At 53.5% G+C, this 22,567-nt stretch overlaps 2 protein-coding genes across 7 annotated transcripts in view; one reads left to right on the top strand and one right to left on the bottom strand.

Moving 5' to 3' along the window:
* The first annotated feature begins 207 nt into the window (after positions 1 to 207).
* LOC142015182 (uncharacterized) overlaps positions 208 to 22,567 on the top strand; it is a 38,318-nt gene continuing 15,958 nt past the window's right edge. Inside the window, exons 1-4 of the mRNA XM_074998598.1 lie at positions 208 to 525; positions 3,939 to 5,220; positions 14,923 to 15,033; positions 15,303 to 15,828. Of these exons, the coding sequence (XP_074854699.1) occupies positions 447 to 525; positions 3,939 to 5,220; positions 14,923 to 15,033; positions 15,303 to 15,828 (1,998 nt within the window). The 5' untranslated portion in view covers positions 208 to 446. The remainder of the gene's footprint in view (positions 526 to 3,938; positions 5,221 to 14,922; positions 15,034 to 15,302; positions 15,829 to 22,567) is intronic.
* On the bottom strand, positions 11,519 to 21,048 carry LOC142014934 (uncharacterized). 6 transcript variants are annotated; one of them, XM_074998225.1, is made up of 5 exons: positions 20,926 to 21,048; positions 20,490 to 20,563; positions 20,189 to 20,315; positions 19,544 to 19,657; positions 11,520 to 16,061 (listed from the first exon to the last, which is right to left on the bottom strand). In XM_074998225.1, the coding sequence occupies exons 1-5, from the start codon at positions 20,927 to 20,929 to the stop codon at positions 14,947 to 14,949; spliced, it is 1,434 nt and encodes a 477-aa protein (XP_074854326.1). In that variant the 5' UTR covers positions 20,930 to 21,048; the 3' UTR covers positions 11,520 to 14,946. The 6 variants fall into 6 exon arrangements, with proteins under 6 accessions (XP_074854325.1, XP_074854328.1, XP_074854326.1 ...); XM_074998226.1 differs by having other exon boundaries at positions 20,705 to 21,027; XM_074998224.1 differs by having other exon boundaries at positions 11,519 to 16,061; positions 20,490 to 21,027.

Below are 22,567 nucleotides of genomic sequence, written 5' to 3'. Positions count from 1 at the left end.
GGAGGGCCGGGCTAAGCCCACAGCCCGCCCCTTCCCAGAGCACATGGTGCCACCGTCCGCGGGCTGGAATAGCGCAGGGACCTTCCTGTCCGCCCCCCCGCCCCAGCCTCCAACCCGGCTGATCTCCGGGCTGCTGCGCTCCCGGGACCCGAACCTCCGGCCCCGCGTGTGCGAGCCGCGGGGCCCGCCCCGGCCGGGGGTGAGCGGGGCTCGGGCGAGAGGCGGCCCCGGGGTGGGGGGAGCAGGAAATCGCTGTGCGGGGACGAGGGGATCGGGGCCGGAGAGACCCCCCCCGCACGTGCGGGGGCTGAGCAGCTGAGCCCGGCAAGGCCTCCCCAGCCTGGGGCTGCCTGGGGGGCGCCCCGTGGCCGGGCGAAGGGTTATTAACCCCAGCAGAGCGTCCCCCTCTTTCCCTCCCTGCAGGCGGGGCGCCCGGGACCGCCCCGATGGAGCCAAGGGACCAGCCGCGTGTCCCAGGGTTGCGGGGCGCCGAGGGACGGGAGAGCCCCGGAGGCGCCTACGCAGGTGAGGAGACGACCTGGGCTAGGTCTGGAGCTGGTGAAGCCCAGAGAAGGCCTCGGTGCTGTGGGTCTGGTCCTTGGTCCAGCCGGGCCAGCGAATCCCACGCCGACCCCTTAGGCCTGGGCTCAGTGACCCCCAAAGTGGACGGTCTAATTATTGGGGTGACTGGTGATTAGTCAGAGTTCTGAAGAACCCAGCAAAACCCCCAGGGGCTTCCCCGTTTCTGGCCAGAAGGGGCTGCCAGCTTCTCTGCAGAGTCGTGCAAATGCACCCATACCCACTTCGTATCCCTATCCCTGGGGAGCCACATCCGGGATAGCCGCTGCTCATTGGCCGGGATGTGAATACACATTTTGTACCCAGGACCGGTGCTCCGTATAAGCTGAGCACGGGGCGGCGGGCCTGGAAGGATTCAGGTGCCACCCAGCTGATTAGCAGATTGCCCACAGCTGGCAGAGCGGGCTCCTACGGGTGGCGCACCTCCATTCATGCCTTTGTGCGCTGAACAAAACTTATTCTGCACAAGGTTGGCAGTAAATGAGCGGGAGCATTGTCTAGATGCCTGCGAAAATGCAGGAGTCCGCCCAAGGAGGAGGGGAGCTGGTATTTTTGCAGAGACAAGCCAGTTTTGATTCTGGCAGGGCTTTACCTATCCCATCAGCCCTAGGGTTCCCATTCTTTAACTTTCAAAAAAAAAAAAGAGGACCCCCCCCCGAGATGGAGTGTATCTGTATCAATATTTACCCACTCCCCTTTTACTAATATACTAGATATATGTTCATGCAGCGGGAGTGGGTAGGTACTGATACAGGTGCATTCCCTCTTGGGGTGTCCTTTTTTTTTGAGGGTTCATATATGGTAACCCTAATTGTCCTCCGGCGTCTCCTAGGCCAGCAGCACCAACCAGCACCTGCACAGAATGCCCAGCAGTCACAGCCCCCAGGAGGCTAAACACTGAAGTGCCACAGGCAGAGAATGTGTGAGACTGAAATGCACCAGGGTCTGAACCGCACAACTGCAGAGAAATATTGAAATGAAAGATCCCGGGTGATTCACGCCCATGTGCTGCAAAACTAAGAGGAGGATGGAAAAAAAAAAAAAACAAACCTAAGGTCTCTGCCAGTCAGATCTGAGTTCTCATCCCCTATACAGCAATTAGTTAAGCCATGGTCCTCAACTACGGGTATGTGGATCCTTGGGGGTACCCAGGGGGCACATCAACTCAGCTCATATTTGCCTAGTTGTACAATGGGCTACATAAAAAGCACAAGCAAAGTCAGCACAGGTTGAACCTCCCCAGTCCAGCGTCCTCAGGACCTGACCGGTGCCAGACAAGAGAACCTGTTGGACCACAGGAGGTCAATATTATCTAGTATCAGAGAGGGAGCCGAGTTAGTCTGTATCTTCAAAAACAACAAGTCCTGTGGCACTTTATAGACTTAACCGATATTTTGGAGCATAAGCTGTCCTGGGCAAAGACCTGCTTCATCAGATACATGAGATGCGACTGATGAAGCGGGTCTTTGCCCATGGAAGCTTATGCTCCAAAATATGTTAGTCTATAAGGTGCCACAGGACTTCTTGTTAATATTGTCTAGCCCATCACCAACCCTTCCACTGCTTACTGGGCTCTTAGAAGACTTTGAGGAGTAAATTAGAGCTAAACAACAGCACAGAACATGAGAGGCAGAACTGGTGGCTGGAAACAAACTTTATGCGACTGCAGGAAACTTGGCCACACCCCGATAACTGTTCATCCAGCTAACTAAAATCATGCCGGACCACAGATGTTGCCAGATGAGAGAGGTTCAACCTGTACAATAAAAATTTCCTACAGGCTACGGCTTATTTATACTGCTCTGTACACTGAAACGTATGTGCAGTATTTATCATTCCAACTGATTTGTTTGATAGTTACAGCATAAGCTGCGTTATCTGGTGCTTTGCCAGCCAGAAAGCTCCATAAGCCAGCATTTCTGATCAGCCATAGGGTCCACTGGGCCTGGAGCCATCAGGTTTCCTACCTGGCTCCGCGTGGCTGTATGGAAGCAGCAACACGTTCCCAGCTGCTCCTAGGAACGGCCATGGGGCTCTGTACCCTACCTCCACTCTGCCCTGGGTGCTGGCTTTGCAGATCCCATTGGCCATGATTCCCAGCCAATGGGAACAGCATGTGCAGGTGGACGCAGTGCTCAGAGCTGCCCATCTGGAAGCAGCAGGGACACATCACCATTTGCACGGAGCTGCCCAAGGTGAGCGCCACCCAGACTCAGCACCCCAGATACCCCTCCCATGTCCCTGCCTTGAGCCCCCTCCTATGCCCAAACTTCCTTCCTCTGAATTAACCAGAACTTTTCACTTACCGGCCAAGATTCCCTCTAATTTTTTTCCATTCATATGTGGAATAAATTTTGTTGTGTTCACCAAGGCATGTGCACCACCAATAGGAATATACTGTTGGCACTCTGGTAATCAGCTGGGTGGCCGGCCAAGCGCTCAGCTTAAGAGAACCCCGTTACCAGCACCCACAACTTGTGGGAGAACAAAGCATTTCCTGTAGATGGTGTAAACGAGAGGGTTTATTTTTTTCTATAATAGTTCGGCTGTGACACTTTTGTATTTTTATGTCTGATTTGGAAGCAGCTCGTTTTTAAGTGAGGTGAAACTCAAGACAGATCAGACTCCCAAAAGGGGTACAGTGGTTGAGAACCACTGAGTTAGAAGCTGAACATGTGAGCTTTACACAGCCAGCTGGCACCAGAGAGAACGCTCAATGCCACTTGAGAGCCCTGTCCCACTGTTCATGTGCCATCTCCCATCACCAGTGCTTCAAAGGAAGAAGACCTTCCCTCCTCCCCCACCAAAGAAAAAAAAACCCACACACAATGTCCTCCCAGAACACACTGGAGGGGAGGGAAGATCCTTCCCTGCCTCCTGCCAGTGAACGATTTGAACCCTGAAGTCCGAGCTTTTAGGAACACATGAGAAATCAGAAATGAGGCTTGTTCTCCGACATCACACTGGCACTCAAATTTCTCCAGGTCTCTTGAAATTAATCGTTGTTCTTCATCCCTCCCCACCAGACTCCCAGTTTTAGAGCCTCACATCTCTGATGGTTAGAAATCTTTTAGGGTATGTCTACATAACAAAGTTATTTCAAAATAAGCATCAGAGGGGTAGCCGTGTTAGTCTGTATCCGCAAAAACAACAAGAAGTCCTGTGGCACCTTGTAGACTAACAGATTTATTGGTGCATAAGCTTTTGTGGGCAGATACCCACTTCATCAGATGCATTTCAAAATAAATTTTCCTAGTGTCTACACAATGCGACCACTGTTTCAAAATAACTTCAAAATACCTGATGGCTATTTTCTAATGCAGTGAATGATCCCTCCTTGGATTCTCCCTCTCTCTCAGCAGGTGTCAGGATAAAGGAAGAGAATCTGGAACAGGAAGAGCCCACGATAAAGAAAGAGAATCTAGAACATGAAGGGTCTACGATAAAAGAAGAGAATCTGGAACAGGAAGAGTCCATGATAAAGGAAGAGAATCTGGAGCAGGAAGGACCCACAGGAGAGGAGGCACATGGCTTGTCCTGGAACCTTAAGGAGGAAGAGGCCTGTGGGACTGGCTGGCAAGAGGCAATTGGCACAAAATGTCAGGATGAGATTGGCTTCAACCAGGCCCAGCCGGGGGACAGCCCCTACAGCTGCTCAGACTGCGGGAAGAGCTTCCGGCAGAGCTCCCACCTGGTCCAGCACCTGCGCATCCACACGGGCCAGAAGCCCTACGCCTGCACCGAGTGCGGCAAGAGCTTCGTCCTCAGCTCCAACCTGACGGAGCACCAGCGCATCCACACTGGGGAGCGCCCCTACAAGTGCGGCATGTGCGAGAAGACCTTCAGCCAGAGCTCCCACCTCTTCCAGCACCAGCGCATCCACACGGGCGAGCGGCCCTACCAGTGCACCGAGTGCGGGAAGAGCTTCAACCGCAACTACACCCTTGTGAAGCACTTCCGCACCCACGTCGGGGAGCAGCCCTTCATCTGCAGCGAGTGCGGGAGGAGCTTCAGCCTGGGCTCCTTCGCCCAGCACGTCCGCACCCACACGGGCGAGAAGCCCTACAGCTGCGCCGAGTGCGGCAAGAGCTTCAGCAGCAGTTCCAACCTGAGCCAGCACCGGCGCATCCACACCGGAGAGAAGCCCTACAGCTGCGACCACTGCGGGAAGAGCTTCAGCCAGAGCTCCAACCTCATCAAGCACCGGCGCATCCACACGGGGGAGCGGCCCTACAGCTGCCCCGAGTGCGGCAAGACCTTCAACCAGAGCTCGTCGCTCATGCAGCACCGGCGCATCCACCGCGGCGAGCGGCCCTACCAGTGCCCCGAGTGCGGGAAGCGCTTCAGCGTCAGCTCCCACCTGGTGGAGCACCGGCGCATCCACCGGGGCGAGAAGCCCTACCAGTGCCTCGACTGCGGGAAGAGCTTCGGCTGCAACTCCTCCCTGATGAAGCACCAGCGCATCCACACGGGCGAGCGGCCCTACCAGTGCCCCGACTGCGGGAAGGGCTTCATCGACAGCTCCAAGCTCAACAACCACCGGCGCACCCACACCGGGGAGCGGCCCTACCAGTGCACCGCCTGTGGGAAGGGCTTTGGGGACAGCTCCGCCCTCATGAAGCACCAGCGAATGCACTCGAAGTAGGCGCCCGGCCGACGGGGGGTGGCGGCTCCAGTGGCGAAATTGACACGCCCCCCCCCCCAGGAAACTGGAGCTTCTGTAAAGAGAGACATTGACGTGCCTTCCCGCAGAACAAGGGCACCTTTAGTGGGGTAAATTGGCGTCTGTTGCTCCGTAATACAGACTAATCCATCTCAGAAGTCAGGCTCCCACCTCCCGTGCATGCTGGTGCCCACTGATCTGAAGCCCTGTCCCCTTTCTCCCGTGGATCCAGGTGCGCGTGGCCTGGGAAGGGTCCCAGAATGGCAGGAGGTGCTCAGGCAGATTGCCCGGCTGTGCCATTGCCACGGGGATTTGGAGAGAGGATGGTGAGCCAATCTAGGTATGAGAGTCAGGACTCCTGGGTTCTGTGTGTGCTCCCAGCAGTGGGACCGAGTCTCCTTCCCTTGGGAACGCTGAGGGTTGACTAGAGCCAGGGGCTGAGAGTCGGTAGTCATGCATTCTGCCCTCAGGGAGGGGAGTAGGGGCTGGAGTAGAGGCTAGTGCACAACATACAGCCCGCGGGCCGCCCCACGGGGGCGCTCAGGCACGCAGCAGGAAGCCGCTTAAAACAGCACCGAGCTGCCCTCATGCTGCTTTAAGCAGCTTCCTGTGCCGTGCAAAAATCTCTCAGCTCTCATTGGCCGGTTTCTGGTTTCCGGCCAGTAGACGCTCAGAGATTTTGCTGCGGGGGGGTGGGAGCAGTGCCCAGAGCCTCCCTGTCCTCATGGTCTGGAGCAGAGTGATGCACGGAGCCTGTGTGACACATCTGGGGCTGTAGCAGGCAGGGAAACCTGCCTCAGAGGCCTGCTGGGCAGGAGCCATCTAGGTAAATGCCTCTCAACCTCTGGCACCCCAGGCCCTCCCTTCCCCCAACTTGCTGCCCCAGGCTACAACCCCCTCCCAGACCCTGCACCCCCTTCTACACCCCTCCCCTAGGACAAAATCCTCTCCTGCACCCATACTCCCACCCATACCCTGCCCACCTATTCCCTGCCCCATGCCACATCCCCCTCCTTCACCCAAACTCCCTCTCAGCCCCCCCACCCCCTCTCCTGCATCCCACCCCCTACCCTGAGCTCCCTTCTGCACCCAACCTCTATCCCAGACCCTTCTCCCCCAAAAGAAAAGTGCAGCCCTTGACCCCTTTCAAAATCTTAGTGTGTCCCCCTCACCTCCCCTCAATCTTATTATCCACCCTCGTCTAGGGGGTGAGAGCAGCAGGGGCTGGGAGCCAGGGCTGGATTAGTTTCCCAGCTATGTGGGACCTGTCGGAGGTGAAATCGGCATTTGTCTGCAGTTATACAGAGCTGTGTTGTGTAGAGCCGGGGCCTGACAATCAGGGATTCTAGCTTCTCCACCTAGCTCTGCCATGTCACATTTCTGTGCCTCGGTTTCTTCTTCAGCCATCAGATGAGAAAAATGTGTCCCGTTCCACCCCCCTGCTTTTTTCTGAAGTGTTTGGAGGGTGGTAGCTGAAAAGTGCGTATTAGTTTGTGTTTGATAAGCTAGGAATGACCCTTGTTTCACCTCCTTTGTTCATGCTCTGTGTTAGCTGTGGAGCACAGAAGCCCTGAGGCTTGTGGTAGCTTGGTTTGCAAGACTTAAGATCGACCACTGATTTCTCATTTTCTGAGCCAAGCAGGAGAAGAAATGTAAAGGCATCCTGGGAAGGGGAACTCAAACTGGGGAGCAGGCCTTTTCATTTTGTCGCTTTCTGATACACAAAACAAAGCTGATAGAGGCGGGGTGGAATCAGTCCGCTTGGGACTTGCAGGTTAGAAATTCAGTTGTATGTCTTGGAAGTCTCTTGGGAAGACTGGAGAGCTGGGTATGATCGGTGGAACCTGACTGAATGTGGAGAGTGGCTTTAAAACGTAGGGCTCAGCCTTTTCGATCACGATCTCAGAGGACGGCCATAGAGTGATGTATCTTCAAAAGGCCTGATTTTCGGTGGAGGAGTTCGACACCGTCGCAAAATTGGGCCTCCTTCACCATTCACAGTTGGGCACCGTTGAAAGTTTTGCTCCAGATCTTTAAAAATCGAAATTTTTTTTTCTCCCGCTGCATTCCTGGGGAAATGGAGTCAGAGCAGCGTCAGCCCAGTGAGCCTGCCCGATTGTTTGCCTGTGTTAATGTAGCTCTAACTCAGATGTCTGTGTCATGGGGAGCTCTGCTCACTCCAGAGTGCCTCCGTGTGACCACAGCAGGGATTTAGCTCTGCCAGGCGTCTGTCTCTGTTAAGCCCACTGGCCAAATACCAGTAGTTTGCCCCTGCCGGTGGGATTGTACCAGAGTGTGTCTATACCAGCCCTCCCAGGAGAGCTTCTAATTCGCTGCCCTACCAGTGGGGCTATTTCCTCAGGCTGGTGGGGGAACCCAGGCCTGGCTTCCTCTCCAGTTTCCAATGCAGGGACCCTCCAGGTCCTGTTCCCTGTGTCGCGCTTGTGCAGCTGCTCAGGAGAAATTCCAGTGCCGCCCTGGTGATCAGCAGCGTGCCCCCGGAAGGCTTGTCTTGCTATCGGTGGTGCACATTTGGCCACGTCTTGGTGCACATAAATAAAAAATTTATTCCTGGAAAGAAAAAAAATTTGCACAGGGTTGGAAAGGATGAGAGGGGAAAATTGCCTATGTCCAGTGCCTAAAAAGGCCTGGGCTGTCCCACACCCAACTGCTGTATGCCGGCTCCACTTCTTACAGCATCTCTGTCCAGCTTCTCCTCCGTGTGTGCCTTTCCCCCGGGCCAAGCTCCCTGGGCTCCCACGCCCCACAGCGTGATTCCAGATCCCCCTGCAGCTTCTTTCTGCCCTCTGCTACCTGGCTTTATACAGCACTGCCTGGTCCTCTCCAGCGGAGCTGCAGCCTTTGCATAGTCTTCTTCACTCCCTGGCTTCCCCTGCAGGTGCAGCCCAGGCGGTGTGATGGTCCATCTGGCCACGCAAAGCCCTTCAGAGCCAATGTGGGGTGAACACCCCATCACACACGGCTCTGCCGCCTCTGTGCTACAGCCCATCCTTTCCACAGACTCCTGGGAGTCACCCTTCTAGTCTGGCAGGCCCGCAGCAGGACACCCTGTTTTACTGGGATGGGCTGTGCAGGCTCTCCAGCTTGGGAACTGGGCTGTGAGGCTGCAGCACTCCCAGCTTGGCACTGGGAGCTGCCACAGTGAGTCTGAGTGAGCTCAGCCTCCTGCAGACACAGCCTCGTCTCCAGGAGCGAAGCGCCTGTTGGCTGTTAGTGGAAATGCTGGGTGCCTCCCACCCTGCAGAGTGGCCTGCTCTTTACAGGCCCAGCAGTGAAGTGAATTGTTCAGTTCCCGAGGCCCCCTTGTGTCTGCCGGGTCCCTCATTCCGACACATTTGTCCTGTTCTGCTCCTGCTGACACCTTCAGACCAACTCAGTCCACCTGCCTTCTGCCAGCCCGCCTTCCCGTTTGCACTCAGTGGACAGACCCACACGGTGCACAGGAAAACTGAGGCACCCACAAGGACCATACGAACATTACCAACATCCCCATGTTCCTCGCAGACGCTTTTGAGAAAATTCTTCATTAAAAGTTCATCATCCCTTTGCCTTGGGAGTTCTGTTAAGACTCTCAAACCGCCTCACCTGGTGCTTCACAGGGAAATAAAAAAAGATCACCTATGTCTGTTGGTGATAACGTTCAAAGAATAAAACCCAACCCTGCTGTAGATCTGCAAGCAAAGCTGTCAGTGGGAACCAAGAGGAGTTTTGATGGCCTTGTGCCTCAAGGCAGACTTGACTTAAACACTTGTGCCCCAGGTGGAGCACAGGTCACCTACAAGTCTCCTCCACTTCATTCTGTCTCGGGACAAAACTTCTAGCTGACCCCAGGAGTACCCCAGTTGTTGTCCTTCAATCTCAGTAGATCTGCACATTGTCTGAAGTCGTCCTCTTTTGCATTTTCCTTGCGGGTCCTTTGGAGAATTTGACAGACTTTCCTAGATCCTCGAGGCAGAGTTCTTAATAAAGCCCAACAACCATGTGGAAGTATTTGTACATAAGAAAAGGTGATTCTTGTGGCCTTGGAGCTGTGCAGGTCAGATGAGGGCTGTGAGTCAGGACTTCTGGGTTTTCTTCCCAACTCTGGGAGGGAAACAGTGGGGAGTGGGATGGAGCAGTAGAGGTAGGGTAAGAGTCAGGTTCTGTTCCTGACTCAGGAGGAAGTGGGGTGAAGGAACAGAGGACAGAATGGAAATCTAGACTTTTAGGAGAGGCTAGAGTAAACACCAAGGCTCTTTGGAATAAGAAGGTAGCATCAAGATGTGGCATGAGAAGTAATTCTGCTCTACTCTGCGTTGATTAGGCCTCAGCTGGAATATTGTGTACAATTCTGGGCAGCGCATTTCAGGAAAGATGTGGGCACGCTGGAGAAGGTCAGGAGACGAGCAACAAAAATGACGAAAGGTCTAGAAAACATGACCTAGGAGGGTAGATTGAAAACACGGGATTTGTTTAGTCTGGAAAAGAGAAGACTGAGAGGACATGATAGCAGCTTTCAAGTACCTAAAAGTTTATTACAAAGAGGAGGGAGAAAAATTCTTAACCTCTGAGGGTCGGTTAAGAAGCAGTGGGCTTAAATTGTAGCCTTGGAGGTTTAGGTTGGACATTAGGAAAAACTTTCTGTCAGGACAGTTAAACACTGGAATAAATTGTCTAGGGAGGATGTAGAATCTCCATCACTGGAAATATTTAAGAGCAGGGTAGATAGACATCTATTAGGGTGATCTTTAGCTGGCACTTGTTCCTGCTGTGAGGGCAAGGGACCGGACTTGGCCTGTCGAGATCCCTTCCAGTTCGATGATGCTATGGAGAAGCTGTGATTGAAGAAAAGGAGGAGAGAAAAAAAATGACTTAAGTTTTTTTCCAAACTGGTGAATTATTTTGGGAGGGGGTCACTCGTCTGATGTTGAGGGTTTGCACGCTCAGTGCTTTCTGGGGCGTCACTCTTCTCTTAAGCGGGGGTCTCCCCCAATTTGACTCCCCACAAAACTGAGGCGCTGAATCACTGGCTGTGCTGACATTGGTGGCCACTGAATCTTCAGAGGAACTATCCAGAATCATGTCTCCTTAGCCAGGTGCTCCAACCATCCTCCCCTCAAGTCAGTTATTTGCTCCTTTGACTCACAAGAGGACACCTTTTCTAAAACCAAAGGAAACCCAGTTTGCTTTAGATAAAATGCCTGTTAAAATGCCCTTTTTAGGTCAATTTTTAGCCTTTTTGGTGTGTGTTTATTGTAATTTAAGGATCTTTATTAATACAAAGAGGGGAAGTAGCGGGAAGGGCATGATTTCATCTTCACAGATATTTCCCCCACAACTTCACAAGACGTTATAACCCAGAGATCTTCCTCCCATGGGATTCAGGTGGTGTCAGAACCCAAAGATCTCTCTCCTGCAGCTTTTGAGAAGGTGTAATGCACAGCTGTCTCTCCAGGCATTTCAATCAAGGTTACAGGAGCGGAGAGAGACAATGCAGGAAATCTTGAGGAAGGATCGGGGCCTTCTCTCTGTGTAGCTTTTAAGGGAGTGGGTGTTTGATTTAATCTAGTATTTTGCTGTAGGGGTGATTTTTTTAAAAACTCTCTTCTTTTTTCTTCTCTTTTTAGTAATGCTATTTTTCTATCTGTGCCAGGAGCTTCCTGTAGTTAGGTCGAAGAGGTGACAATAAATATTTGGCACCAAAAGGTGGTGTGTGTTTTGTTTTCCTTGCGTGTGTCCAGAAGACTCACAGCGGTGGGGAATTAAGAAGTCTGCAGGGTAGGGATTCCATGTGGGCGACTTGAGCTCTGTAGAGGGGTCACAGGAAGGTGAGGATAGGAGTTCAGAGGCCTCTCTCAGAGATTTGAAGTACAGTGCCTGGACTGTGGCAGGGTAAGAGACAGGGTAAGGTGGTGTACATCTGCACATGCCTTGGTGCACATAACATTGATTCTGCACATGGACAATCAGAGGGAACACTGGTTCACACGGGTAACTCCCCACCAGTCGTCCCAGGGGAATTGCTCCAGCTGAGAGGTGAATGAGCGGAAGCACTAAGCGCCGGGGAGACAGTGAGAGGTGGCCCCAGGGAGCAAAGCCATACCTAGTGTCATACACGGAGGGTTTCCTGGGCACCACTGAGAAAACCCAGCGTGGGCAAATTGCTTGAAACCAGGTTGCTTACAGCCCCAGACTGGGCTTCCTTCACATAAAGCAAAGCAAAGCAGTCACACCCCCGCTGCCTCTCTGAAGTCACACTAGCAAACCCCTCTGGCTCCTGAGCATTCCTGGTGCCCCAACCAGTATCCTTCCGTATACAGCTGAGAGGTTATGAAAACTGGTCTCACCAAATCCACACGTATTCTTCCAGCCCCCAAATGGACCAACCACATCCCCAGCTCAATATATACTTAGCTCTCACCCAAAACAGTACACTGTGCCAGTCCTTTAGCATCCACAATCTAAAGGTTTATTAATAAATGCGAGAAAGAATAGGGTGAGAGTGAAAAACTGTTAAAGCAATCAACTTACACACACCAACGGCGATGATGGCTCATGAATTCCTTGCTGCAGGCTGCAGCAGATGGTAGAGGCGGCCATCTTCATAGTCTCTGGAAATAGATCTTTTGTTAGGATGGGCCAACAGTTCATTTAGGCTCAGTTCATAGCAGAGATGTTCCTGCACACAGCATCCGGGAGATTGGAGACAAGATGGAGATGTGTAGACTGGAGGGCAGCTTGTAAGAATTGGATCCGTTGAGTCTGGGACGTGTCCCAGCACCATTCCTGAAATGGGGATTAGATGCCATTCTGCTGTATCTGGCTAGGCATTCTTTCACAGTAGGCTGCCGTGCCTACTACTGTGTTCTAGCTTCAGCTACAAGTACTGAGCCAAGACTTATCATTTCACATACAAACACAATATAGACATACGAACAGCCTAAACCGATTCAGTGTATCAACAGCTTTCATTTGACACCTCACTTGCCCACCCCCCTTCCCCCCAGCACAAGACTTGATGCAAACGTAATACAGTGGTTACAATAATGGGTCTCATGTTCCTTTTAAAAGCCGATAACGTCATACCTAGGCACAGGAGAAACAAGTCTATTTGAACCTTTACTTTTCTGGGTCATTTTTCTGCCATTTTTCTGTCCCTGCAGCTTTGCACCTGGGACGTCCGCCTGGCTTGTCCCACCCTGCTTATGGTTCTGCCCTCTGCCTCCTGCGCGACCTTGACCAGATTGCATGGTTTTGGGGCTCAGTTTTTGCTCATATGAAAGAGCGACAGTGGTAATGCCAGAGGAGCAGTGAGAGGTGGAGTTCCCAGGAGCCTGGAAAGGCATCTTACTGTGCCACGTAGAGTCGTTCACCTTGGCAGAACAGTTACACGGGGAAGAAAGCAAAGCTGCCCCCCATAAGCTTTCGCCCGTGGCCTGGCAGCCAGACCATTGCAGCGTCCTGCAGTTATGACCGTAAGGCTAGAGTTTACGGCAGTCACTGCAGCCTTAGGGCCTGGGCCTGCAGTGTCTGTTTTAGAGATTGCATCGCCGCCTCTCTGGAAGGGAATTTCCCCCACCGCTAAGTCTAGGCTGAACCTTGGTGCGCTGCGACTTTCTGGGTGGGGGGTATGAAAAAAGACAAGCGGGGCTGTCGCTAGGGGTGGTGGGGTCTGGGGCAACCCCCCTGCCCCCGAGTGCCCCTGGCACTGCCCTCTCCACATCTTTCTGTCCCTGCTCCTCCCCATTCCCCAAACTCCACCCATGCTCCCTCTCCTTCCCAGCCCTGCTCTGCCCCCCACTGCACCCCTTTTGCTGAGCGATGCCACCAGGGGATTACCAGGGGACCTGGCACAGGGCAGCAGCAGGGGTCAGACCAGCACCCTCACTGCAGGCAATGGAGCAATGCAGCAGCCTGCTCCACTCTGTCACCACCTCTCAGCCGCGTCGCTCCACTTCCCCATGACGACAGGAAACAGAGCGACTTGGTTCTGTTCTTCTCCCCTCTCCTAAGCCTGCCTGAGTGCAGGGGGCGCGACCTCTGTTGCTGCCCTGAACTAGCCCCACCCCCCCCATAATCTCCCACACTGCCACCCTGCACCAGCCCTCACCCTAAGCTGCGACTGGCATGGAGAGACCCTGAAGCTGCTCAGCTGATTATATCAGAGCGCCCACAGCCAGCAGCCTGTGTTTCTATGGAGGGTGCACACCTGGGCATGCCTCAGTGCGCGGAACAAAATTTATTCCTCCCAGGGAAGGGCAAAAATAAAGGGAACTTTGGTAGCACTAGTAGCTATTCCCCTCGTGGAGGTGGTTAAATCTGAGAAGCACAAACAAAACCTAAAATCCAGGCTTCCTGGCAGCTTCCGGGGGAGCACCCTGTCTGCTAAGGTATGTGCCACGAACTGGGCTCCATCCCTGTAGCCGGACTCCAGCCGGGCTCCTTCTGCTCGCTCAGCAATCTGCCCATCCCACCTATCCCACCCTCGCCCCCAGGAGCTGAGCTGAGTTGTTCTGGATCTGATCAGCGCTTTGCTTCCAGCAGCGCCAGTGCCATTTTTAAGAGGGAAGTAATATTCCCACCACACCAAAGCTGACAGGCTGGGGAAGGGAGCAAAACTGAACTGACTAGGGGCTTTGAAATAAGGGATAGCTCAGTGGCTTGAGCATTGGCCTGCTAAACCCAGCGTTGTGAGCTCAATCCTTGAGGAGGCCATTTAGGGGGCTGGGGCAAACAGATTGTCTGAAGTAAGTATATGAAAACAACACACACATCCAAGCCCCCCATGTTTTACCTGCAAATCAAGACGAGGACAAGACCCAGGGGAAAGGATAAAAAAAGAAAGGACTTTGGATTGTTTTGGTTTTCTATTGAAATTTATAAATCCCTAGGCAAACATACAGGCTGTATCTACACAGGCAGCTTCTGTCGACAAAACTGGGCCGGAGAGCCCCGGCATTTTGCCCCTGTGAGGAAACCCCGTAGGATTTCTGACTGGAATCCACTTTTGACTGGAATTTGTTCACCACAAGAAAAAGGCGGGAAGCTCTCAGGAGCAACCTGCAGATCACCTGACCGGACTGCCATTTTGTGAAACACAATGGATTCCCTGCCATGAACACAGATCCAACTGAGAGAGACAGGAAAAACCTGGGATTTTTACCCTTTACAACTGGTATCCCCAGGTCCTTTTCTGCACAACTGCTTTGCCAGTCGGTCTTCAGCAGTGCCTGGGATTCTTCTGTCCTAAATGCTGGAGTCTGCACTTGTCCTTGTTGAATCAGATTTCTTTTGGCCCGATCCTTCAGTCTGACTAGGTCACTCTGGACCCTAGCCCTACCCTCTAGCACAGTGGTGGGCTGGGGTTCCACCTGTGTGCCACGGATCCCGTCCCCGCCTCTCTCTCCCACGCTGCCTACTCCTCTCCCTCCCTCTGAGAGTTTTCACATCCCAAATCAGCTGATTGGTGGTGCTCCAGAAGTGCTGGGATAGAGCACTTCTAGTGCTAGTCCCACGGATTCCAAAACGTGTGACTCCATCTTGCTCAGCCGTGGGAGGGAGAAGAGAGGGAGATAATTTACTCTCTTGCCTTTGTAGCGGCCAGCCCCAACGGAAAGGCACATCAGTGCCCCCGTCTCTAGAGGCCCCAGCCACCAGGGCATGTCAATTTCACCCTCTAGAGGGCACCAGAGCGCCTGTCTCCATCAGCGGGGCGCCTCCCTGGAATGCGTCCCCTGGTGCTTCATGAGGGCGGAGCTGTTCCCAAAGCCCTTCCCGCAGGCGGTGCACCGGTAGGGCCGCTCCCCGGTGTGGGAGCGCCAATGGCTCTTGAGCTTGGAGCTGTCAATGAAGCCCTTCCCACACTCCTGGCACTTGTAGGGCCGCTCGCCCGTGTGGGTACGCTGGTGGCTCATGAGGGTCGAGTGGCAGCGAAAACACTTTCCGCACTCGGGGCACTGGTAGGGCCGCTCGACGCGGTGGACCCTGCGGTGCCGCAAGAGCGACGACCTCCGGTTGAAGGTCTTGCCGCACTCGGGGCAGCTGTAGGGTCTCTCCCCAGTGTGGATGCGCTGGTGGTTGCTGAGGTTGGAGCTCTGGCTGAAGCTCTTCCCGCAGTGGTCGCAGCTGTAGGGCTTCTCTCCGGTGTGGATGCGCCGGTGCTGGCTCAGGTTGGAACTGCTGCTGAAGCTCTCGCCACACTCGGCGCAGCTGTAGGGCTTCTCGCCCGTGTGGGTGCGGACATGCTGGGCGAAGGAGCCCAGGCTGAAGCTCCTCCCGCATTTGCTGCAGAAACATGGTTTCTGTGGCGCATGTGTGTGAAAATGCTTCACCAGGATGTAATGGAATTTAAAGCTCTTCCCGCACTCGGTGCACTGGTAGGGCCGCTCACCTGTGTGGATGCGCTGGTGCTGGAAGAGCTGGGAGCTGCGGGTGAAGCTCTTCCCGCACTGGGCACACTGGTAGGGGCGCTCCCCGGTGTGGATGCGCTGGTGGTCGACGAGGTTGTAGCGGAGAACAAAGCTCTTGCCGCACTCGGTGCAGGCGTAGGGCTTCTGGCCCGTGTGGATGCGCAGGTGCTGGACCAGGTGGGAGCTCTGCCGGAAACTCTTCCCACAGTCTGAGCAACTGAAGGGGCGCGCTGCCTGCTGGGCTTGGCTGGGCTCTGATGCCGCCCTGACGTCCATCTCATCCTGAGATATCGCCTTCGTCTCCTGCTGCCCTCCAGCCCCATCGGCTTCTCCCCACTCTGTACTTCGGGGCACCCCATGCAGCTCTACTCCTGCAGCCCCATCCTGCTTGGAAGCCGCCTCCTCCATCCCTGTGCCCGTAGGAAAAACAGAATTTTATTGCAGTTATATTTAATTTCAGATAATGTTGTAATAGTTCACCTCTATCTAGTGTTGAACTCAGACTTAAGATAACCACGAAAGCTCACCTAATAAATTATTTTGTTAGTCTTTAAAGTGCTACTCGACTGCTTTTTTGTTTTGCTAGTACATAGACTAGCACGGCTTTCTCTCTGTTACCTTGTAAAAAAGTGTGATGAGTCATTGTTAAAACTAACTTGATGTTCTGTCTGAATGCTAATATGGTCTCTATGCTGATGAAAATCCCTGTTGTGTGAGTGAGGAAGGGATGCAAGACCTTCACCAGATGTTCCAAGAAGGGGCCAGGACAGACCCAGATGGTTGCATAGCTTTATTAAAATGTGAGATTATTGACAGCTCTGAAGGAAGAAACAGGCTGTCTTCAGTGAGAATCAGCACAATGGGACAATACATGAGAGAGAATAAAAACGAGTTAAGGAAACATCAAGGAACTGGAAGACGATCCCAAGCACTCTCAAACAGGATGCAGAAATCCACTGATCCCAATGCAAGAAAACTGATACAGGAGAGCCTTACTTATGCAACCTTCATTCAACTGACCCTCCCTATTATCCGCTGTAAGAGTCGTGAGTGAGGTTGTGTGCACAGATGACATATTTGTGCAGGCACCCCTGTGGAACTGGAGGCATGGCATGTTTGTGTGTTAGCATGGTGGCAGGTGTCCTGTATCCTCCAAAAGAGTACTGTATATTTTTTATCAGCATGCCACATGAAAAGAGAACAAAAGCTGTTGTTTACAGGGAACAAAAACTGGAAGCCTTACAGAGGCTAGATAAAGGTGAAACTGTGCAAATAGTAGGGGCAGAATATGGCATGGGGCATGTTACTGAAGCGGACTGGAAGAAGAATAGAAGTGAAACTGAAAAGTGGTGGTCAGGTAGGCCTGCAAATGAGGGTCACACAAAAAAAGAAAGATAAAAAAAGCGAGAATGAAAAGGGGAGTGAAGCTTTATTTTGGTGGTTCACACAACAAAGAGAAAGGCACGCCAATAACTGGATCTCTTCTACAACAAATAGTGCTGACTGTTCACAAGCAATTAAATGAAAGAGCATCTGGTTTTACTGCTCGCGCAGGCTGGCTGGAAAAGACATGGAGTTAGGCAAGCTCTACATCTTTGGAGAAAAATTATCAGCAGATTCAGAATCATTTATAAATTTCAGAGAATAATTTCAGACTCATAAAAAATGAAGGGTTATGATGAACAGATTGGGATGCAACTGGCCTAAATTTTAAAATGCTTCCATCTAAACTCTGGCTTCCCATGCAGAACTTTCAGCACCTGGTTTTAAAATAAGCAAAGAAAGAGTGACAGGTATTGTCTGCAGTAACGCCTCAGGTAACCATAAACTTGAACTTGTTTTAACTGGCAGATCTAAAAAACCACAGGCGTTCGAAAACATAGCTCCCACAGCACTGCCAGTTTGGTATAACAACCAAAAAAAATGCCTGGACGAGCTCTGAAATTTTCAGAAGTTCAATTTTTAGTAGATTTGTTCCTTCAGTGGAAAGCTTTTTAAAATCAAAAAACCTGCAAAGGAAAACAATCCTTCTTATTGATAATGCACCATCGCATCCTAATGGAGATGAACTGAAGAGTGGAGGAATAAGGGTGATCCTTCTTCCGCCAAATGTCACCTCACTTTGCCAACCTACAGACCAGAGTGTTATTGAAGCATTAAAGAAAAGATATCAGCATAGGCTTCTTAAATCACTTATAGAAGTTATTGACGATGGAGATAGCATAGCAGAGAAATTGCAAAATATATACCTAAAAGATGTTGTCTATTGGACTGCTCAATCTTGGGAAGAAATTGAAAAAACCACACTGGTAAAATCATGGAGAAAGCTACTCCCAGAAGAGGAAAACAGAATAAACAAAGATCAGCCTACCAGAGAAACAGTACAAGAAAATTGTGAAAATCTTTTGCCTTTATTGAAAATGCTATCAGGCTGTGAAAATGTGAGTAATGGTGATATACAGGAATGGATGGATAAAGATGAACACCTAGAACTGACTAATAAGGACATAATGACACTGATAATGACACCTGTGACTCATGGTGATGATGACAATAACACCGGAGTAGAGAAAGCGAATGGAATGAGTCATCATGAGGGACTGAAGCCTCTGGAGGCTGCACTTGTTTAAACCGAACAAAGGGAAGCAACCCCTATAGACGTACTACTCTTCACAGGCGTGACCTCGCCACAAAGAAAAGAAGGCAAGCGCAAAACCAAATCCCAGTCACTCACTGTTTTAAATAATGAACTGCTTTCTTTATTTCACATAATTACTGTGAAAAGACGTAACTTCTTCTCAGATAATGTGAACTCTGTTTTGTTCTGGCCCGTATGCAATCCTCTCACTTCATTTCTGACATCCACGATTTACATAATGAATCCTTTAATATTACTGTAAGGTTAAATATGGGGTGTTCCAACTATAAATGCTATGTTTGTTCGTCAAGCTTGTTTGTGATGTTCTTTTCTATTTAATGGCCTCGTTGTGTTTTCATTTGAATCAGTAACATAGTCCATTCAGTTTATAGATACAGTATGTGTCTGTTCTTACATTAGTCCTCTGTATTAACCAAGAATCCCCATATCTGGCAAACCTACATTCCCAGTTAGGTTGGCTAACTGGGGTTCTCCTGTATAACAAAGAGCTGCTCCATTACAGATTTTGAGTTCATCTGCCATTTCCACTGTGATCTCAGCCCAGGCTTAAAGGAACCTGGTTCTGGTCCATCCTCATATTTCATTAGCTTTACCGACTAACTGAAAATGATCGACAGACTGGTAACTATAACATCAACTGGCAAAACTCTGTGTGGGTGTGTGTGTTTTCTTCTGATAAGAGTAACACATGCTGGCAGAGAGGGAGAATCTAGCCAGGCCTCCTTCCCTGTGCTAGGGGGAGACAGGATAGCAAAGGGGTTTTTGGCTGAGCAGAAAACCAGAAGGGCGGGAAGCAAATCACCACAACCCCTTCCCCACAGGAGACCAGAGGGGCTGGGTGGGCCCCAGCAGCCCAACTGAGCCCTCAGAGAATGGCTGGGATCAGGCAGGGGTGAGCACTGGGAGTCCCACCTGCCATGCGGACAGAGACGTGCTGGAGACGATACCAATGGAGCACAAACCACAGAACTGGAGCAGCTCCAGGTGGCTTTGCTGGGATCTCTTCTTTTCCCTGAATCACCAAATAAACCTAAATTATCTGGGGCCCATTGTGCCCCTAGAAGGCTCCCCTGGCTGCATGAATCACTGACACCCACTCAGCTGGCTCAGGGGGTCGGGTCTGGTCTGGATTTGGCAGGGCACCAGACCAGCTGAGCAGAAGGCTCAGGGGCTCCAGCATGAGGGGCTGGCTGGCTGCTAGTCCATGGAGAACCAAAGTAACTCCTTGCTCACCTAGGCAAGTGACCATCAGCTTCTCCCTTCCCTTGGAGCCCTGGAGATCTGGAACCCTTGACCATTCCCCTCGCTCCATTCCGGAGATCACAGTCCTGTCGGGGACGGGGAATCCTGCTCGGGGAGAGGAAACGTGAGACACACCTGGGTAAAGTGCCCAAGAGGGTTCAGTGCACAGAATGTGCCCACATGGTAACCCCAGCCCTGTTCTCTGTGCAGGAGGGAAACGTTCACAGGACCCTTTGGGGCAGAGGACGAGCTGTGCCTCTGTAGAGGAGTCAGGGAACTCCACACACAGCAAGCAGCCAAAAGGCTCAAGGATTTGCTGGGCTGCTCCTAGCCATGCAGAGGCAGAACCACAGCTGGGCACACAGCCAGCCTTAGGAGGGGGTACAGGAATGTGGTGCCTGTGTGAACTGGAGCAAGGAAATGCAGCCACCTACAGAGCCCTGGGGCAGGGCTCAAACTGCTCTGTGAATCCCCTTCCAATGAGGGGTGATGGGGGTGACTGTCTCTCCAGTGTGGTTTGGGGCTCGGCCAATGCCCCAGCAATCCACAGGGCCTGGGATGAGGGCTGAGCTGAGCTGTCCTGGGCACGCCAGCAGCTCTCTGATCCATAACCCCCAAGGGACAGAAGCGCCTCACCCAGCGAGATCAGAGTCTGGTAATTCTCCTGCATGACATCCCTGTACAGTTGCTGCTGCTCTACATCAAGGAGCCCCCACTCCTCCCAGGAGAAACACACGGCCACCTCCTCGAACGCCACCAGCGCCTGGAACCAGAACAGACCCTGCTCAGCTCCCACCACTCCAGCCACGGCCCCAGTGCTGGTTCAGACGTCAGGCAGTGAGGGCCACCACAGGACAAGCCCAAAGGGGGGCGGGTGTACAGCAGGACCCAGGGGAAAGGTGCAGTGATCACTTGCACCTCCCACGGCACATCTCACCTGCCAGCCAGCCACAGCACCCATAGCCAGCTCCTGCGCTGAGCAGCTCCCCTTCTCACCCAGGGCAGGCCGATCTGTGGGCAGGACAAGGGGCCAGGTCAGAGGCCAGGGCCCAGCCCCATAGGGCAGGCTGTGTATGCCCCCCTTCAGAGCAGCTCCCTCTGCTGGAGACCCATGGCTGGCACAGCAGCCAAAGGGCGCTAGTGGAGTCATACCGGGGCATGTGGGCAGCTGCGGGGACGGCCAGCCCCGACACAGCTCTCAGCCCCCATCCACCCGAGCCCTGCTGGCAACTCCTAAGCGGGGCTCTGCGCTGGCTCGGGACGCTCCCGGCTTGTCCCAGGCACCGCTGGGGCCCGGCTCCTTAGCGCCCGCTGCTGCCTCCAGCTGTGCGGGGCCCGGGGCGCTCCCCGCCCGGCCCAGCGCCCCCCAGTACCCATGTCCCGCAGCTCTGGCAGCAGCTGGTCCGGGGAGCGCCGGGAGAGGCCCGCGGGCCGCGACCCAATGCAAGGCCCTCACGCCCCGCGCCCCAGCTGGGAGCTCGGGGGTTCCATCTTGGGTGACGTCACACCAGCCGGAGCCAATCGTCTGCCCCGGAGTCAGGGATGAATGACGGGGCCTGGGGAGATTTCAGGGTTAATGTCATAGAGAAATGCCCGCCGCAGGTTCCCACAGCGTAGCCGCTGCTGCCGCCTGATGGAGGCTGTAGTAGCCTAGGGACCTTCCTGCCCCAGCACCCGGACACCTGGGTCCCAGGCCGGGTCCCCCTGCCTGCCCTGGAGTGAGCCGCCGCTGGCAGCCCGAGGAGGATCGCCGCGGCGGGGCGGCGGGGAGTGGGATCCAAGAGGAGGGAGAAAAACGGCAGCCTGGAGGCAGGGAGGGGTCCTCAAGCCGCAGCTGGGACCTGGGAGACCCCCTGGCCTTGGGGGGGCGGTTCTGTACAGCTGAGCCCAGCACAGTTCGCCAAGCTCCCCGGCGCCCAACCCCCTCCCAGCTCCGAGGGGAAACGTGACGATGTAATGGTTCCTCCAGCTCTCTCCTCTCCTGAAAGCAGCAGCCCTGGTCCCTGAGCTCCACCTGGAGCTGTCACATCCCCAGGCACAGGCAGAGCCTGCTGGTCACTTGCCCAGGTGAGCAGGGAGTGACAGGGCTCGGGGACTCTCCCTGGACTAACAGCCAGCCAGCAATCTGTGCTGGAGCCATGGATGGGGGAGGTCAGAAGGGGCTGTGCTGCTCAGCTGGTCTGAGGCCCTGCCAAGTCCAGACCAGAGCCAGCCAGGTGGGGGTCAGCGATCCATGCAGCCAGGGGAGCCTTCCGGGGCACAGTGAGCCCCAGATAATTTCGCTTCTTTTGGCAGTTCAGGGCAGTGAAGAGATCCCAGCAAAGCCACCTGGAGCCACCCCAGCTCTGTTGTTCTTTCTCCATCGGTATCTCCAGCAGGTCCCTGTCCTTGTGGCTGGTGGGAAACCCAGCGCTCAGCCTGCCTGCCCAGCCGCAGCCATTCTCTGATGGCTCAGGTGGGCGTCTGGGGCAGAACCAGCCCCTCCCCTCTCTTGTGGGGCAGGGTTTGGGGGGACTCACTGCCTTCCCTTCTAGTTTTCTGCTCAGCCCCAAACCCCTTTGCTGTCCCATCTCCTCCCGGCCCAGGGAAGGAAGCCAGGCTGGATTCTCCCTCTCTGCCAGGAGGTGCCAGGATGGAGGAGGAGGCTTCTGAGCAGGACGGGGCCACAGAAGCAGAACTGCACAGGGTGTCTTGGAGTGCAGAGTGGGAAGAGGCCGGTGGGGCCAGAGGGCAGCTGGAGACAGAGGTGATATCTCAGGATGAGATGGATGTCAGGGCAGCATCAGATCCCAGCCAAGCCCAGCGGGGGGCGTGCCCCTACAGCTGCTCAGACTGCGGGAGGAGTTTCCAGCAGAGCTCCCACCTGGTCCAGCACCTGCACATCCACATGGGCCAGAAGCCCCACGCATGCACCTAGTGCAGCAAGAGCTTTGTCCTCGGCTACAACTCCATCAACCACCAGCGCATCCACACTGGGGAGCGCCCCTACCAGTGTGCCCAGTGCAGGAAGAGCTT

The sequence above is a fragment of the Carettochelys insculpta genome, chromosome 6 (assembly GCF_033958435.1).
Source record: "Carettochelys insculpta isolate YL-2023 chromosome 6, ASM3395843v1, whole genome shotgun sequence".
In the NCBI taxonomy this organism is placed as follows: domain Eukaryota; kingdom Metazoa; phylum Chordata; order Testudines; family Carettochelyidae; genus Carettochelys; species Carettochelys insculpta.
The sequence above is the reverse complement of the archived record's forward strand: the minus strand, read 5'-3'. Positions and strand labels throughout refer to the sequence as shown.